This window comes from Theropithecus gelada, chromosome 1, assembly GCF_003255815.1.
Source record: "Theropithecus gelada isolate Dixy chromosome 1, Tgel_1.0, whole genome shotgun sequence".
NCBI lineage: Eukaryota > Metazoa > Chordata > Mammalia > Primates > Cercopithecidae > Theropithecus > Theropithecus gelada.
In genome coordinates this window covers 50074362-50092899 of record NC_037668.1, presented here as the reverse complement: position 1 = coordinate 50092899, position 18538 = coordinate 50074362, and the positions used below count along the sequence as shown (strand labels likewise).

General features: G+C 55.3%; 1 protein-coding gene across 1 annotated transcript in view; it reads right to left on the bottom strand.

Moving 5' to 3' along the window:
* EPHA8 (EPH receptor A8) overlaps positions 1–18538 on the bottom strand; it is a 49898-nt gene that overhangs the window by 18722 nt on the left and 12638 nt on the right. The window contains exons 5-7 of the mRNA XM_025384836.1: positions 18463–18537; positions 12885–12949; positions 5812–6475 (exon numbers count right to left, since the gene is read on the bottom strand). Coding sequence (XP_025240621.1) covers positions 5812–6475; positions 12885–12949; positions 18463–18537 — 804 coding nt within the window. The remainder of the gene's footprint in view (positions 1–5811; positions 6476–12884; positions 12950–18462; position 18538) is intronic.

Here is an 18538-nt window from a genome sequence, read left to right as displayed (position 1 = left end):
ATAATCTTTAATAAGAATACTAATCACCAGGCCTCAGGGAGCCCAGAGACCTGGAGGCTGGGCCGGGAATTAATGGCTGAGACAGATGGAGCAGCTCTGGGCTGGGGCCCGGCCCTGCCTGTCGACCCGGGGTGCTTCCGGAGCCCGCGTGTGCCCGGGTGTCAGGCCGCAAGCCAGGAGGGGCTCATGCCCCTGCCGAGGGCACCTTGCCCAGGCCGCCTGTCAGGCCAGCAGCTGCCTGCGGCCCCGGCCACCTCTCTGCTCTCCCCCGCAAAGAGCCGGAGATTTGACAAATAAGGTGTCCGCCGGTGGACAACCAAAGGAAATTAATTCTAAATCAGATTTTAAACACAGTCAGGAAGGCAAAAGAGCTCGCCGTTCCCGCTCCCCCTCCGAAATGAGACTCTGATATTTATAGAAAGATGATTAGGGCCGCGAAGGGTGATTTATATTCTGCGTCCAGGTGACAGGAAGGACGGCAACCAGGACTTCAGACTCTGGGCTGCTGCCCTGTTGGGTGATGTGCTGAGAGGCCCTTCCCCTTTCTGGGGTGAACCGGGGTGCAGGGGGGTGCTGGGAAGTACAGCCTGGTGTGGGGAGGTCACTGGATCCAGAGTTGTGGAGTTTGGGGAGCTTCCTCTGGTCAAGGAGTCGGGAGATGTGAGATTCTATCAACCACCCCTCACTGTGTGCCCTTGGGCTAGTCACTTCACTTCTCTGGGCCTCCAATTCCCCAGTGGTAAACTGGACGAGCCCCACATCGCTCTGACATTTTTCCATGGGTCTCTGAGGCCTGAGTGCAATCTAAGCAAGACCTCTAAAGAGCCATGTGACCTGGTGGATCCCTTATCCCAGGCTATACTGTCTTCTTCTGCAAAATCAAGTACTGTCTGGCCACCTTCTGAGGGTACCTCTGAGGGCAAAACCCGAGGCAGGGATGGCAGCTGTAGAAGGGGACCTGGCCGCTACTGTGGGTCTCAGGCTCTCGACCCCTGCTCCTGTCACTAGAAGGACAAGGAGTCAGGGCTGGGTGAGCTGAGACCCCTGACTCCACGCCCTTCCTCTCCTTAACTGCTTGCTGAGAGAATTGCCCAAAAGGGATCAGGATGTCCTCAAACCAGGCAGGGGCCCCATGGACCTCAGCAGATCTCCTGAAGACTCCCTCAGGCTGGGCAGGGGCAGCCCCAGCTTGCAGAAAACATCTCAAGTATCCCAGGAAAAGTACCCTACTCTGTTCCCAGCCCCTCCTTTGCCCCAGGCCATCCACTAAGGAGCCGGGCAGCTCCAAAGAGGTCAAGGGCTTCTCCAGGGGTGGAAAGGGGGACGAGGCGGGGCTCTTGGACCTGGCTACCACTTGTGAAGGGCCTTGGTTTGGGACCCGTGCTGCCCTTCCCAAATGAAGTTATGCAGCTACAGAAGCCACCAATGGAGCTGAGAAATGTCTTTCCTTGTGCGACTTAAAACAGGCTTTCCGTTCCCAAATCTCACTGCCTGCAGTGCACTATGAATTAATATTTTTTATAAAACCTGTAATTATCTTGAAACTGGCATAATTATGTTGTATTATGATTTAAATGTAAAATTCAAAATATGCTGCAATTCCCTAACTCCGCTTTGGCATTTCTTTTTATTTGTTATTAATGTGGCAGCAGCGCCAGGAAATAGGAGTGGCCTTGGCCTCTCCCAGCCCCCATGAGGTCCTGCCACTCAGGCCCTGGGGTTTCCACTCAGAGCCCCACCCCTGATGTGCTGTGAAAATTGGGCAAGATACATTCCCTCTCTGGGCTCCGCTTCCTTCCTCTGCCACAAGAAGACTGCGGCGTTACCTGAGGCCTCCAACTGAGGTCGTGACCCCAAAGACAGGAGGGCAGGTCTCCTTCCTACAGACAAATGTGGCTCAGTGCACCCGGGACAAATGATTGGCGTATTTGTACTCGCTAGCTAAATCCAGAGGTGGGGATGGTGGCCGACCCTGAGTGCATATGCACCAGCCAACCAGCCAGATTGTTATGACTTATGCTGTACCAGTTACTAACCATCCATCCGAACGCTACCCCACAGAGGAGGGAAGTGGGGCTTCGCAGAGGGCGCTGTGCACAGAGGAAGCCATTGAAGGTGCTGGAATCAGGCAACCTGGGATCAGATCACTACTCTGCTACTTAAGTTGAGGGGCCTCAGTTTTTCTTATCTGTAAAATGGGACTATAATACTTAGCTTAGAGGACTGTTGTAAGGATAGGAAACTGCTAAGTCCCCAGAGGCAGGGACTCCCCGTACCTGTATCCCCAATGCCGGGACACAGTAGATGCTCAGCAAAATGGATAACTGTATAACATCAAAGACGAAAAATCATCACTAAGGTCCTTCATTATCCCCATCAGAATGAGGGGATGTTTGGAGCAGCTCTGGCGGGCAAAGCAGCCAGGGAGATGCTAAAAGCCTGTATCTGGCTCAGAGCAATACAGACCTGTCTTCAGGCTCCAGCTCCAGCTCTCACCAGCTGTGAGGCCTAAGCAGGTGACACTACCTCTTACACCTCAGCTTCCCCATCTGTAAAATGGAATTGTGATACCTGCCTTGCTGCAATGAGCAAATGAGCTGGTATGTGATGCACCCCACTATAAGCTGTGAAGGCAATAGGGGTGTTGGTTGTTTTTCTTCCCCAGTGCAAAGCTGAGCCATACGGGGCTGTCTGTGACAGTAACCATGAGAGGCTTGTGGCCTGGGGAGCCTGGCAAACCAGGCTGCAGAGGGCAGAACAAATTCAGAAATGGGCAAACGCCACAGAAGGTGCTTTGGGGTTTAGAGCTCAGGACAGGAGAAGACTCAGAAATTGGGGATGTGAAACAAAATTTCTTAAGAAAACCAAATAGTGGGTTGGAGGCGGTGGCTCACACCTGTAATCCCAGCGCTTTGGGAGGCCGAGGTAGGCGGATCACTTGAGGTCAGGAGTTTGAGATCAGCCTGGCCAACATGGTGAAACCCCGTCTTTACTAAAAATACAAAAATAAGTTGGGCGTGGTGGTGGGTGCCTGTAATACTAGCTACTCGGGAGGCTGTGGCAGGAGAATTGTTTGAACCCGGGAGGCGGAGGTTGCAAAGAGTTGAGGTCACACCATTGCACTTCCGGCCTGGGCAACAAAAGTGAAAACTCCATCTCCAAAAAAAAAAGGAAGGAAGGGAGGGAGGGAGGGAGGGAGGAAGGAAGGAAGGAAGGAGAAAGAAAGAAAAGAAAGAAAAAAGAAATAAAAGAAGAAAAGAAAGAAAGAGAGAACCATCGAGCCTCTGGGAAGGGCTGGAAAGGGCCTGGTGGCTGCAGGGAAGATCCTGGCCCCAGAGATCTCTGGGCAAGACGGCTCCTAAATGGAGCCAGCTGGATTCCATCCCCACCTGTTATTACCTGAGGCTGTCAGCCTATGTCATGCCCAGTCCTGTTAGTGCTTAGGGGCCTTTCCTGCCTGCCTGCTGGGGGCAGAGGGATGGGTGATGAGGACTAAAGATCCCTCTCACTGTGGTCCCAGGGCCTGTGTAGTAGCAGCAAAAGGCTAGGAGCATATTCCCAGCGGCTGACAAGGGCCCCGTTCCAGTTGTCACTAGGGTATCTGGGGACAGGCTCTTGTCTCTCTGATCCCTGCATAGGAACATCCCCCTCCCTTTTACCTCCTCTGTCTCCTCTTTTGAGATCCAACGATCTCAAAAGCCAGGCTTCACTGTGCCCCGGGAGCTGAGCCACTATGTGCCCAGCCACTGGTGAGACCAAAGAAAACAACAGAGAGAAGCTGAGCCAAGACCAGGAGCAGCTGGGCACCTGCTGTTTGTCCACACAAGCTTGCTTAGTGTTCCCTGCTCTTGGGGTGCCCAGCTGAACAGACTCCCCCACATGCACACACACATGCACACACACATGCACACACACGCACACATGCACACATACACTCATGCACACATGCACACATACACCCACACACACGTGTGCACACATGCACACACTCATGCACACATGCATGCATACACTCAAGCGCACATGCACACACATGCATACATACACTCACGCACATATGCACACACGTACACACTGATGCACACATGCACACACATGCACTCATGCATACACTCACATGCACACACACACTCATGCACACGTGTGCACACATGCACAAAGTCACACATTACTCATGCACACATGCACACACACATACAATCACGCACACATGCACATATACACTCGCACATATACACACACACATATGCACACAGACTCATGCACACTTGCACACAAACATGCACACACACATGCACACACACATGCACACACATGCACACAGTCACGCACATGCACACACACTGCACAAATACGTGCACACACTGCACACATATGCACACACACACTCACGTGCACACGCACACACTCACATGCACACGCACACAGGCATACATACACTCACGCATGTGCACACACACGTGCACATACACTCACGCGCACATGCGCACATACACTCACGCGCACATGCGCACATACACTCACGCGCACATGCGCACATACACTCACGCGCACATGCACACACTCAAGGGCCATCGTGCACATATGCACACACGCACATAGACACACACACGCACAGATACACTTGCACACATGCACAATACACTCGCACACACATGCACACACATGCACACGTACACTCATGCTCACAGGAACACATACACTCATGCACACATGCATACACACTCACACGTGCACACACATGCATGCATACACTCATGCACAAATGTACACACATGCATACATACACTCACGCACACAAGCACACACACATGCACACACATTTGTGCACCCGTACATACGTGTACATACACTCACGTACACATGCACACACGTACCCACACATGCATATGTACACTTGCACACACGCATACATACACTCACACCACCTGGGCCTAGGCTCCCCCGTCTGCATGCCCTGCTCCTGGTCCGACGCAGGAACCCAGCAGCACACCTATGGGTACAGGTGCCACCCTAAGTCATGGCCCAGGGGCTCTCTGCTCACTGTCTTCCTCCACAAGGCCCTTGCCTGTCTTCTAGCACAGGTCGCTGATAAGCTCCCCCTAACAGAAGCAGCCTTTTCAGGGCCCCAGGGACAGGCCCAACCCAGACTGTACTCCCCGGGTGCCCCTGGCTTTATACCCCTCACTGTGCTCATTCACCCAGGGCCTGGGTCCCACTTCCCTCTACTCTACAGGTTAGAAGTTCAGTGGTTTCGAGCACCAGCTCTGGAACCAGACTTCTGAGTTGAAATCCCAGCTCTGCCATCCCCAGCTGCATGACCCTGGGCAAGTTGCTTTGCCTCTCTGTGTCTCAGTCTCCTCATCTATAAAACCAGGACAATAGCAGTTCCTATGTCATAACGCAGTGGCCAGGATTCAATGAGTTAACACTCGCAAAGTGCTTAGAACTATGTCTGACCTGAGTTAGCCCACGGTATCGTTCCCTAATCCGAGTAGGAATCCCATAGCATACCCAATTGCACAGGTGCCTTTAGCTGGTACCCCCGACAGAAGGCACCGCCTGGCTGAAGTCTGTTTCCCTCCCTCTCCCCTCCCCCTTCGTGCTTCCACGTCCTTCCCCAACACACGGACACAGGTGGCCTGGCATATTTGCTGATGTAGGAACACTGGAGGTTTATCCATCTTCCCAGGGGCTGTGTGGGCCACCCAGGTGCCTGTGGGCTCTGACGTCCCCCCTCACACCCTGGCAGCCCTGCCCAGACCAAGCGCCGCTGCCGGCTGACCCATGCCCAGGCCATGGCGCGCTCACCCACACAGGCATCCCGCCGCTCCTCGTAGCCGGCACTGCACACACATTTGCCGATGGGCACCAGCCACTCGCCCTCCGCACTGCAGTACATCTTGGGCGTGTCCCGCTCCTCCGAGTGCCGCACGCACTGGCCCCGCACCTCCACCAGTGAGGAAGAGTCAGCCCCCGTCACTGCCTCCGAGAAGGCAGCCAGATTGCGCACCATGGCGGGGCACTTCTTATAGTAGATGCGGAGAGAGAGGATGGCCAGGCAGGCACCGATGTCCTGGAAGGCCAGGTAGAAGCCGCGCTTGCTGAGGGGACCCACACCGCGCACCTCCGTGTTGAGCTTGAGACGCCGCACACCAAGGTCGGCACCTGTGAAGCTCTCGTCGGCCGCAATGGTGTCGATTTTGAGGAACTGGCTTTCTTGTGTGCTGGCCCCCAGGTCGCGGTCCGACTCCAGGTAGTAGAGGTTGAAGGTCTCCTTGCAGGTGCCCAGCACGCCGGGCATGCTGTTGCAGTCACGCAGGGTAAACTTGATCTCGGCATAGACACGCCGGGCGCCGTCGCGGGGGACCCAGCTGGTGCGCAGCCAGTTGTTCTGGTTGGGGCTCATGACATTGCACACCTGGTACGTGTGGATGGGCTGGAAGGACTCGTCCACCTCGTTGATGGAGTCCCACTGTGGGCAGAGAGAACACAGCCACTGAAGTACAGCCAGCACCTCACCTTCTTTTGCCAGTGACCCTGTGTTTTGTGCTGGGGACGCTGGGAAAAAAAAGACAAAGGAGCTGGCCTGCTGGTGGACTGTCATAGCTACCAGATGCCAGGCCCCCTGAAGACGTGATCTCGCAGAGGGCCACAATCTTCAGGGGAAGTGTTATTTACTAACTCTTGAGATGAGGAAGTAGAGGCTCTGACCTGTGAGCCACATGTGTGAGGTCATGTCATTATTGAGCAACGGCTGAACGGGAATCGGGCCTGCCTGATGCCAAAGCTCTGCCCTCATTTCTCTATGGCTCCTCCTATCTTTCTTAGAGTGGGAGGACTTGCCTGGTGAAGTCAGTAAGTCCAATTTCCATATCAGTTGCCAGAGGGATCTTTCTAATATACGAACCAGATTATGCCTTGCCCCCACCTCAAATCCTTCAGCAGCCTCTCCTGCACTGCTGCTTGTTGAGTGACTGCCTGATCCACAGACTCCCTCCACCCTGCTCTTCTTGCTGTTTCCCTGGGCTGGCCTGGGTCCCACTCAAGGGAATCCCAGGATGTGAGAAAGTTGAGTGTAATTGCTTCTGTGCTGCCTGCTGGCTGGGCATCAGTGATTTCAAAATAAACCAGACACTCTCAACAAACTGAAAAGGTAACCCATGAAATGGGGGAAGCTATATGCAAATCATGTAGCTGATAAGGGATTAATATCCAGAATACATAAAGAATTCCCACAACTCAACAACAACAGAAAAGAAATAGTCTGATTAGAAAATGGGCAAAGGACGTGAACAGACATTTCTCTAAAGAAAATATTCAGATGGCCAAATGAAAAGATGCTCAACATCGCTAATCATTAGGGAAATACAAACCAAAACCACAATGAGATACCACTTCATACACATTAGGATGACTGTTATAAAAAATAATAATAATAAGGCTGGATACGGTGGCTCACACCTATAATCCCAGCACCTTGGGAGGCCGAAGCAGGTGGATCACCTGAAGTCAGGAGTTCAAGACCAGCCTGGCCAACATGGAGAAACCCCATCTCTACTAAAAATACAAAAATTAGCCAGATGCAGTGGCGCGTGCCTATAATCCCAGCTACTCGGGAGGCTGAGGCAGGAGAATCACTTTAACCTGGAAGACGGGTTGCAGTGAGCCAAGATCGCACCACTGTACTCCAGCCTGGGCAACAGAGCGAGACTCCCTCTCAAAAAAAAAAAAAAAAAAAAGATAATAATAAGTGTTGGCAAGGATGTGGAGAAATTAGAACCATGTGCATTACGGGTGGGACTGTAAAATAGTGCAGCTGCAGTGGAAAACAGTATGGCAGCTTCTCAAAGTGTTTAAAATAGAATTACCATATGATCTGGCAATCCCATTTCTGGGTATATATCCCAAAGAATTGAAAGCAGGGTCTCAAAAAGATATTTGTACACCCCTATTCATAGCGGCATTATTCACAATAGCCAAAATGTGGAAGGAACCCAAGCGTACGTCAATGAACCAGTAGGTAAGCAAAATGTGGTATATACCTATCACAGAGTATTAGCCTTGAAAGGGAAGGAAATTCTGATACACCTTAAAGACATGCCAAATGAAATAAGCTAGAAACAAAGAACAAATATCATTAGGATTCCACGTATATGCAGTACCTAGTCAGATTTAGAGAGACAGAAAGTAGAATGCTGGCTGCCAGGGGCTGGCAGGGAGGGGGCAGTGACTGTTTAAGTGTGCGGAGTTTCCATTTTGCAGGATGAAAGGAGTCCTGGCAGTGGCGGTGGTGATGGCCACACAGCAATGTGAATGCACTACATATCACCGAGCTGTGCACTTAAAAAGGGTTAACACGGTAAACTTTACATTATGTGTATTTCATCAGAATAAGCAAGCAAGAAAGAAAGATACCACAAACACTCCTTGTCCCAAGTGCCCCGGGTCCACCAGACCAGGCAGTGCCGGGTGATGAGCCAAGGGAATTCAGGTGGGTAAGACTCCCAGGCCCCTCCCCAGCCCTCCTGGGTGTGGGCATCTGTAGTTTACCTGTCAACCTGGCACTGCAATGAAGCAGCACCCTCTTGCAAGGGTGGAGGTCTGCAGAAGACAGGGAAGGGGACAGCCCTAACTTCCTCAGTTGCTGAGCACCAGCTGGCCAGGAGCAGTCCTTGTTGAGCTGACTTCAGGGACTCATGAGGGCTCCAAGGAGGAGCTGGAGGACGAGGACAGAGGAAGGGTTGGTCTCTGGGCCCCTGTCCTGGTTCCTTCACATATGCAACACCTTGACCTTCTTCAATTGTCCTTGAACGAGAGAGCCTACTGCTTAAAGGGGGAGGGGGGCTTCATGACCAGATGCTCTGAGAACCTGTGGAGTTCTGGGCTTATTCCACAAGTGCTAGAGAGAAGGTCATGGGCATCTCAAGTCTTTTCCTGCCCATCCCAAGCCCCTCCATCTAGTCTCGTCTTGATCCTCAGTGCCCACAGCTGTAAAATGGGACTCAAGTAGGCCCCACTTCAGCTAGGTTTGAGAGGATGCAGTGGGAAACTTTCTGCAAAGTGCTTAGCTCAGGCCTGGCACAGGAAGGCACTTGACAAATGGCCCGAATATGATACTGAACTGGCAGCATCTTCACAGCCCACCGCACCTGCCTCCAGGGACCATGTGGGAAGATTTCCTGTTTCCAAAGGGGTCCCAGGAAGTGCAAGCCTCACCTGAAAGAGTTTATGCTTCCAAGTCTCCCCAACCCAAGAAGGACCCCTGCTCCACACCCCGCTCTGCTGTCAGAGGCTCCAGGCAGCACAGCATCACATCTGGGGTTAAAGTCATTGTCACAATTAATGGAGCACCAAAAAGCCAGCCAGCTGCTCCCTGTCTGTTTCCTGCCAGGGACCCGGATAAATTAATCGGCTCAATCTGAGTCTACTACAGCTGCTCCACCGGGGCCAATGGTCTGGCCTAGCCCTGCCAACCCCAGGAGCTGCTGCAGATGCCCAGAGTGGCACAGACTCCGGGAGGTCTGGTGCAAGGGCAGAATCAGCACTGTTCTCTGCCTGGGGCACCCCCAACCCATGCTGGGTGCCACTCCCATCTCCGCTGCTTCTCAAGCCCAAAAACTGACTCTGGCACACTGCTCCCCCAACTCTGTCCTCCTCCCAGATCAGAATGCAGTGAACCAGCTGTGCAGCGCTTGCTGAGGCACATCCCTTCTCTGAGGCTTGGGCTTCTCTTCTGTAAAATAGAGTAGCAAATGCCTGCTCCTTCCGTCTACTCCAGGGGGTGCAATGGAAATTAACCTGCCCGCTTACCTAAAGCAGCATTCGTTAGTCCATGTTAATTAGCCAGAGCAGGCGGAGCACGTCCCAGCCCCAGCGTGCGGAAGTTCCCAGGAGCAGAGGGAAGGACGCAGCCTGATGAAGAGCAGAGGGTCTGGGCCAGACCTCCCCGTCTTCGCAGAATTACTTCGCCTCTGAGAGCTTTCAGTTTCTCGTTGGTAAAACGGCCTTTTCATGTATCATCCCATTGGTGGCACTGCACGGAGCAGTTCTAAGATTGTCCCCATGTTATAAATGAGGAGGTGGAGACGAAGTAAGTGATCTGCCTGAATCACACTGACTACAGGAGGCGGAGCCCCCGTTCTTCAGGACCCAGCGCCCTGGCCCTTCAGGTTCTGCACCTGTCTGACAATCGTGTAACATTTCTGAGGCTGGAAACTGCCCTGGGTGACCCTTGTCCTCAAGCTACTGAATGGACTCCAGAGTCAGAGGGACGGATAGAACCTCAAGGACTATCTCCAGCTGGGCAGGAGAATCACCTGGAAAGCTGATTCTTTTTTATTTTTATTTTTTGAGACAAGATCTCTCTCTGTCACCCAGGCTGGAGTACAGTGACTCACTGGAGCCTCGACCTCCCAGGCTCAAGCAATCCTCCTACCTCAGCCTCCTGAGTAGCTGGGACCACAAGCGCACACCACCACACCCAACTAATTTTAATATCTTTGTACAGAAAGCATCTCACTATGTTGCCCAGGCTGGTCTCGAACTCCTGGTCGCAAGCAAGCCTCCTAAAATGCTACACTTACAGGTGTGGGCCACCATGCCTGGCTCCCTGGAAAGCTTATTAAACAGAAGATTCCCAGGCCCTTCCACAGACCTCCTGGATGTGGAACTCTGCAGGCTTCACCTGCTAGCCTGGCACAGGTTCAAAGTCTAGAGTTTGGGAATCAGGCATGTCATTCCAGCCTTCCCTCCTCTCCGAGAAGCCCCAGTCTCCAGGCCCCCTGACGATGGCAGGTGGTCCCTGGCTCAGCAGAGAGTGCAGGCTTGCCTCCCCATCTCATGAAACGGTCACAGAGTGGGCCTTACTGCCTGCAGTTCAAAGGTGGCATAAGGGACTCACCACAGGCTCTGGGCTCAGAGAGACCCAAGTTTAAGTCCCGGCTTGCGATCAGCTGGAACCTGCCTGATGATGGGCAAATTACTCCTCACTGCGCTGAGCCTCAGCTTCCTCACCTGTGAAGTGCGGCGGCTGCACCCACCTCAAGGATTGGTTGTGGGGAGTGATGAGATCACGCCTGTGATCTGCTCAGAGCTCAGTGAAGTTGCCTGATTTGTTCTAACTCGCGAATGCAATGCCAGAATGCTGAGCTATGCTTTATAGCGCCCTGCACGAAAACCCACCTGACACTGCCAGTGTGAGCGTCCAAAACACGAGGCCAGCCATGCTCCCCACCTGCTGAAAACCCTGACAATTCCTCGCTACCCTAAACACCAAGTCCGATGCTCTGGGCGGGATAAAGACACCCCGGAGCCAGCCAGGGCCCAGGCGTGCCCTCCTAGCTGCTGGGACTCAGGGGAATGCCAACTCAGCCAACCGCCATGCAGTGAGGGAGGAACCAGGACCCGTCTCCTCATGGGTGGAACCCTGACACGGGGGCCAGCTCACTGCACCAAAGCCTTCCACACCACACTCACGCGGGGAAGACAGCCACACCAAGGAGCGTTTTACAGAGCGGGGGACTGACACGCTGCGAGGTAAAGGGACACCCCAAGCACCCAGCCTCTGTCCTCGGGCAGTGGTGCTGGCTCAGGTGATGAGGGCTTTCTCCAGGCTCAGGGACCTGGAGAGCCAGGGCCATGTGGCCCGCCCCCAGCTCCCGGGAGCCCGGTGCATGAGGGTTGATGACAGGCTCAGCTCACTGCTGCCTGGTGACCAGACCCCTAGAGAGAGAGGAGCGGGGCCATGTCTAGACTTCCAACCACAGGCCCCCTACAAAAGGCCCAGATGAAAACTCTACCCAAAGTCAAGAAAGGCCCTTCATAAGTGTTAACTGTTGGTGGCATTATCATCATCATTATTGATATTATTATCCCTCTGTCCTCACAGCCATAGAAGCTGAACGTGGACATGACAGAACTCAGGTATGCACCATGTGCCCGTGTCTGTGGCAGGGATGTGTGCGTGTGTGTGTACGCGCACGCGTGTGTGTGCATGTGTGTTTCTGAGCACCCTGGTGAGAGGAAGTTCATGTGACGGTAACTGTGTGAGATAATACACGTGAGTAACAATGCTAAAGATCATTATAAAAGCCTACGTTCATTGAGGGCTCACCCTGTGCCAGACTCAGTGCCAAGACTGTGTCATCTGCTCTCGCCCTGCCGCAGACCTAGGAGGTCATCACAGGCTTGTCCCTTTCTATAGATGGGGAAACTGAGACTCAGAGAGGTGAAGTGGTGACCCAACGCCACCTGCTCGTCAAGGGCAGAGCCGGGATCTCACCAGGCTCGTGGGCTCACTTCTATTCTACTGCCCTGCCCCCGCAGGATTCAGAGAAGAGACGCAGAGGGACGGGGCAGTGCAGCCTGCTCACTGCAGCTCCTCCCCAGGAGGATGGGGGCACGGCCTGTGAGCACATTACCCACAGCAACCTGAAGGCCGAGTCCAGAGTCACCATGGAGGCCTGGGAACCTGGACACTTGGGGAGACAGACAAGCAGAGACTCCAGAGGTCGGAGGACTGGTGAGGCCAGGGCAGCTGGGAGGGAGGGAGCAACCCAGAAGGCAGGAAGGCCTGGCCGGCCTTCTTTAGTCCTGGCCTGGCACCTCATGAATCTGTAGGATGCAGCCATGGGGATCCCTGGATCTAGGGCCTCAGACTTGACGAATCAGGGATCTGTTGCCAGGGTTGGTTCTGTAATCTCAAGGGTCTGTATGCACTAAACTGTTAAGAGATCAGCAGCACTAACTGCTGTGTGCCCTTGGGTAAGTCTCTTGACCTCTCTGGGCCTCTGCTTCCTTTTGATCGATCTCATGCAGACTCTGAGTGGCAGCCTCTCTCCGCTCACAGGGGGATGACATTGTCCCCACTGCCCGTCACTTACACCATGAGCCGGATACGTGAGCCAGCCCCAGTCCCCGTGGATGGTCGATGTGTCCAGCAAATTCACTGTAAAACAGGAGACAAGAGGGCATCAGGCCCCTGTAACCTCTCCCCAGCTCCTCAAGCGCAGCCTGACCCAGCTACACTGGTCCACACTCAGCCCCCAGCACACAGCTCACATGGGTCCCTCTGCCTGAATGCCCTTTCCCTCTTCCCCTCTCCTTGAAGGCCCAGTTTAAGTTCTCTTCCCTGAAGCCTTCCTCTCACCCTTTTGGCCAAAAAGTAATATTCTGAACTCCCAGAGCACAAGCTGTTCCAAGTGCCAGACATCCTTGGTTGCTGGCACAGTGGGATAGTTAAGAGGTGGGCTCAAGGCTGGCAGGCCTCAAAATCCCAGCTGTGCCACTTAGGAGCTGTGTGTCCCTGGGCAAGTCCCCTCACCTCCCTGAGCCTCCGCTTCCTCCTCTGTAAAATGGGGTAATAACGATTTCGGTCCCACAGGGCTTTTGTGATGATGACCTGACCCTTGTCTCCTGTAGGAGCCATGATGGCATTCAAGGTCCATGCTGCAAAGTCATACCTCCCATCGGAGGACTGGCCCCAGCTTAATAATTACCCTGTTCCCCCAGCATGGTGCCTGGCATCTAGCATGTCCCCTGTGCACATCTGGTGTGGGGGGGCTTGGGGGGTAAGAGCTGCCTCTTAGTAAGCACCTATGTGCCAATATCTGCAAGGGGAGCTTGAGATGCCTCATCTGCGCCCCCGCACAACAACCTGAGAGGCGGCCATTATTATCTCCATTTTACAGATAAAAGAACCGAACCTCAGGGAGGTCCGGGAATGTGCCCAGAGCCCCACAGGTGTAGCTGGCAGGGCTGGCATTCGGAGCACCTGCTTTAGCAACTGCAGGCCATCACCATCCCTGGATGCTCAGGCCCGAGAAGCAGAACCTCTGAGTAGTCTCCACGGCGGGAAAGGAGCACTGGCCCAAAGGGCAACTCACTCTAAGTCAGGCCCTCTGCAAAGGAGAGGCTGTAAGCTCAACACGGTAGGGAAAAGAGCCCATCTTGGGGGTCAGACATTCCTGGGTCCACGTCTCAAGGCAGCTACTTATTAGCAGGTGACCCTCAATTTTCGCATCTGTAAAATGGGTTCATAGTACCTAAGGGTGGGATGAAGGTCAGGAAAGTATGTAAAGCCTGGAGCCAGGGCTGGTCCTTAACAACACTAGTTTCCCTTCTCTAAGTCCCTCGCCCCCCGCCTCTCTCCATGTCCCTTGTGTCACTCCCTCATTTAAGGTGATACAGATGCATTATGCTGTTTAGAAATCAGGGCTCAGGCTTCAGCTGTCTCTAACTGCTGTGTGTCCTTGGTCAAGTCCCTTCACCTCTCTGCTTCCTTTTGGCTAGCTGGTGATTGCTGTATGAGAGGCTCTTGGCTCCAGAGTCCCACAGCTTTCCCTTTCACTCTGCTTTCCATGAACCTCCTCTCCCAGCCAACAGCCATGGGCTTTTAACCACCCCAGTCAGCGGGCTTGGGCCGGTGACGGGGGTTAAAGATGGAGCCCTCCTGGAACTTTCCCGCAGGCGGCTGGGTGTCTTTCTGCCTGAGATTTGCATAGCTCTAAGCCTGCCCCTCAAAGACGGGGACAAGTGTCCTCAGGAAATGCTGGAGTGAAGATGCTCTTATTTGCTGATTTTCTCCTGCCTCTCACCCTCCCCACCCCACCGTCAGGGACCCTGGAGGAGGCCGGCTGGAGTGGGGCTGGCAGAACTAGGGAGGGGTTCTCCGTGCTCCTCCCTGCATTCCCCCCTGGGTCCCCAGGGGCCACCTGGGATCAGGGGACAGAGCGAATGTCCGCAGAGGGACGTCCCCCTCCCCAAGCCGGCCCCACACCAGGGGCAGAGGCAGAGAGAAGGCGTCCCGCCTCCCTCCCTCCCTCCCTCTCAGGCAATGTGGAGAAAACTGGGTCAGGCAAGCTCTCTCCTCCTGCTGGCTGGTGGGAGGGGGAGGGGGCCGCACTGCAGCTTCCCCCAGACCAGCAAAGCCGAGTTTGGGGACACGGTGAGGGAAGGACACATATGGGCCCCCCTCGCCCCACCCCGCATCCCGGACACAGGTCTCGGGGTGACTGGGCCCCTTCCGTGACCTGGCCTGGATGCAGCCCAGACTTGCCCCTACCCTGGAGCCACCCGAGTGGATATCCACCTCGTAGGATTCTCCCCCTGGAGCGTGCGGACTTCAGGGCCTGCAGACACCGCTCTCCAGGCCCTGCTCTCCCCGGGGAAGCCCCACCTTATCTGCAGCTGATTCTTGATCAACCAGCCAGGGGGCTCAGATAATCCAAAGATAAGTCAAAAGTCGATTCTATCGGACTCAGGAAGGGCTATAGGATTCCAGGGCTGTTTGTTCCAATTCATTCCAGACCCTTCTCTGTCCCTCCCCTCCCTCCTCTTCCTCTGTCTCCATCTCCACCTTCCCCATCCATGTCCCCTCGAATGGATGAAAACGCAGAGTGTCCCTCGAAGGAAGCCCCAAGTCCATAGGAGGTTTGATCAGGGCCGAAGAGAACGCCAGCATTAGGCCCACCCAGCCTGGGTCTGGGTCCCCTTGGGAATTCAGACCCTCTGGTCACCGCTGGGGGCCTCTCTCCTGCCTCTTGCGCTGCCAGACTATGAAGCCAGCTCTCCCCTGTGGGCCCATCTCCCCGCTTACAAACCGGGGGATTGGACTCCATGGTCTCCCAGGGCCCTTCAGTGAAGCGAAGCGCTTAACCCCTCTGCCTCAGTTTCCTTATCTGAAAGATGTCCATAGGCATCCCTCCTAGGCCTATCTGCCCGGGCTGTTCTGGGGGGATCAAACGGGTCCCTCTCCTGCTCTGGGAAACACAGATAACTCCTAAGCCGCTCCTGTTGGACTGTAGAAGGCATTATGCGATTTCTTTTTTTCTCCAGCACCGTCGCCTTCCCCCATTCCATTTCGCTGAGACTAATACTTAAATTGATTTACATTCCCTGAGGACACAGCGCATGATGGTGAGGCTGGAGAATTCGGGGTGGCCAGGGGATGTCAGCCAGGATTCTGAATGCCTTGGAGATCACCTCGAAGTGGAGGATAAACCGCACCAGAGAGCAATAAGCGGCCTTGGGCCTGGCAGGGGTCGGGGGGCATCTCTGCAGGTGCGGGGCCCTTCCCAGGCCCCAGCAAAGGCTCTGAGAGTGGCCTGGTATAGGGGTATTTGGCCAGGCTAAGGTCCTGTCACCTTTGCTAGACCCAGCTGGGAGCAGAGCCCCCGTTCCCGAGTTCCAACAGTCTCCTCGGCTGGCACTGGTTGTTCTAGACCAGCCCAGGGACAGTGCTGGAGAGGACTCCCAGATGCGCCACATGGAACTCAGGTCCTAGGTCTCCACCCCATGGCTGTCTGACTCGCGTGGGTAACCTGTGCCTGGCTGTGGGTACCCGGCTGCACTGATCGGAGAGGGCGTGGACTCTCGCCCTTGGGCTATGCCTCCCTTCACCCGGGACACAGACTTCCCCACCTGCCTCTCTCTCTAGACCCTGCCTCTTCCTCAGCTGCTGGCCCCCACCCGCACAGGTCCCCTCCCCAGACCCATGGTTTGTCTTTGGCACATGAGCCTGGTCCAAGCCCCCTCTTCGAGGGGCTCTGGGGCTACCAGCCTGTGATTCCAGAGGGTGATGGCTCCTCCCCAGAGAAGAGAGTTGAGGCAGGGGGTTGGGGGTGCACCACCCGACTCCCAGTGCCTCGATGGAGGGCTCCTCAGACCCTGCTGGGCAAACAAACTGCCCACTTCCCTCCACCCACCCTCGGAAAGCTGTCTTCTCAGGCGCAGCTCCCAGGGCCCCAAGGCCTCTTAGATTCCAACCCTGCCCCCTTTCCTACTCCCCAGCACCCCCCAACCCCAGACCTCTCCCAGTGCCTGGGAACCTGCGTGTTGTTACATCCACCTGGCCCTGCTCTGCCGGCATCTCACCTCTCGCCACCCTGCCATGCCCCTCCTCCATGCTGGGTCCTGGGCTCACGGGAGACTATGAATTTATCTGTGTCTGTGTGTGTTTGTTGGTGCACATGCATTTCCATGGGCATGAATGCAAGCAACGGGCTCCTTACATATGTGGTGTGATGTATATATGTAGACACAGAGTTGCATATTTGCATGTGCATGCATCTGTACGTGCATGTACATGTGTGTTTGTGCTCATGTGTACTCGCTTCATTTCTGTGTGTGTGGCTGTGGATGTTATGTGGGGTGGGGAGACTGACCACACACGTGAGTCTCTACAGGCCTGAGTCACAAGTGTGAATCCCAAGTAGCCTGTGTGTGTGCTTGTGCGTAGGGTGGGACCTCGGTGAGCTGTGCGTGAAGGGCAGATCTGTGGTCTGTCTGGGCGTGGAACAGCAGCACCGGCTCTGGAGTTTGCTCACACCTGGAAGTTCATCCTGGCAGGGTGAGGACCCAGCTCTGGTCCCTGGACATCATCAGCCCAGGAGCCTGCACAGAGACGCTCTGGCTTCCTTGGGGCAGAGCTGTGGGAACAGAGGAGGGCCAGGGCAGGGATTGGGGTGTGGGGAGTGGGACCCAGGGAAACCTCCTGAGCTGGATGGAGCTGGGGTGTCCAGGGAGCTAAGGGGTGTGTGGATGGGAGGCTTGGGTGTTCCCTCTCAGCTTTTCTTGTGCCCCCACCACCAGAAGTCATTTCCCAGACCTTTTTGGTCCCAATGACTCAGTGCACCTTCCCACCCCAATCCTTCCTCCCACACGGGGCTCCAGAGTGACCCTGCCATCCCAGCCTTCTCTGACAAGACTTTGCTCTCTGGGGCCTGCCTACCTCCTTCTCTCTGTGGCCTCCCCATCCCCCAGCCTTCTCCTCCCCAAGCCGCTCCCGCTGCCCACGAAGCTGCCTCTCCTCCAGTTGGAACTTCCCTGCCCTCGCTTCTTCTCCCCAGCCCATCGCCAGACTGTGGCCCTCGGGTCCGGACCCCTCTCCCAGACTCTCATTCCCCGCCCCTCCATCCTGCCTCCCCTCAAAGCCCGTCCTGCTCTCCGGGGTCCCGTTTCTCAGCGCCTGGCTCCTGTCTCTCAATGCCGTCCCCACCCCCTTTTCCTTCCGACCTCTGAACCTCCTCTCCCATTCTCCTGTCTCTCCATCCCTAGTGCCTACCCCCACGTCCTCTGTCCCCAACCCTCTTCCTTGCCCTATCTCACTGTACTCCTTCCTCCTTACCTCTTCTCTTGTCTTCTGTCCAGTCCTGTCCCCTTGTCCCCGGCCCTCAGTTTTCTGTCCCCAGCTGCACATCCCTCAGTCCTGTCTCCTGTCCTTTCCCACTGTCCCCCAGTCCCCGGTACCTGTCCCTCTTCCTCAAGCTGGCGAGTTCCCATCTCCACCGCTCTGTCCCTTAATCCCGGGTCTCTTCCGCGGTGCCACCCCTGCCCCCCCGGGCCGAGGGATCCCAGCCGCCTTGGAGCTCAGGGTCGATGCAAAGGAAGTTGAGCCGCAGGCAGCGCGCGCCGCGCCCCGCGCCCCTCGGCCGCCCCCGCCCCGCCGCCGCTGCCGCTCACCTTCGCCGCGCGCCGCGGACACGCAGGTGGCCGCCGCCGCCGCGGCCGTGACGACCCAGAGCGCGGGGGGCAGGCG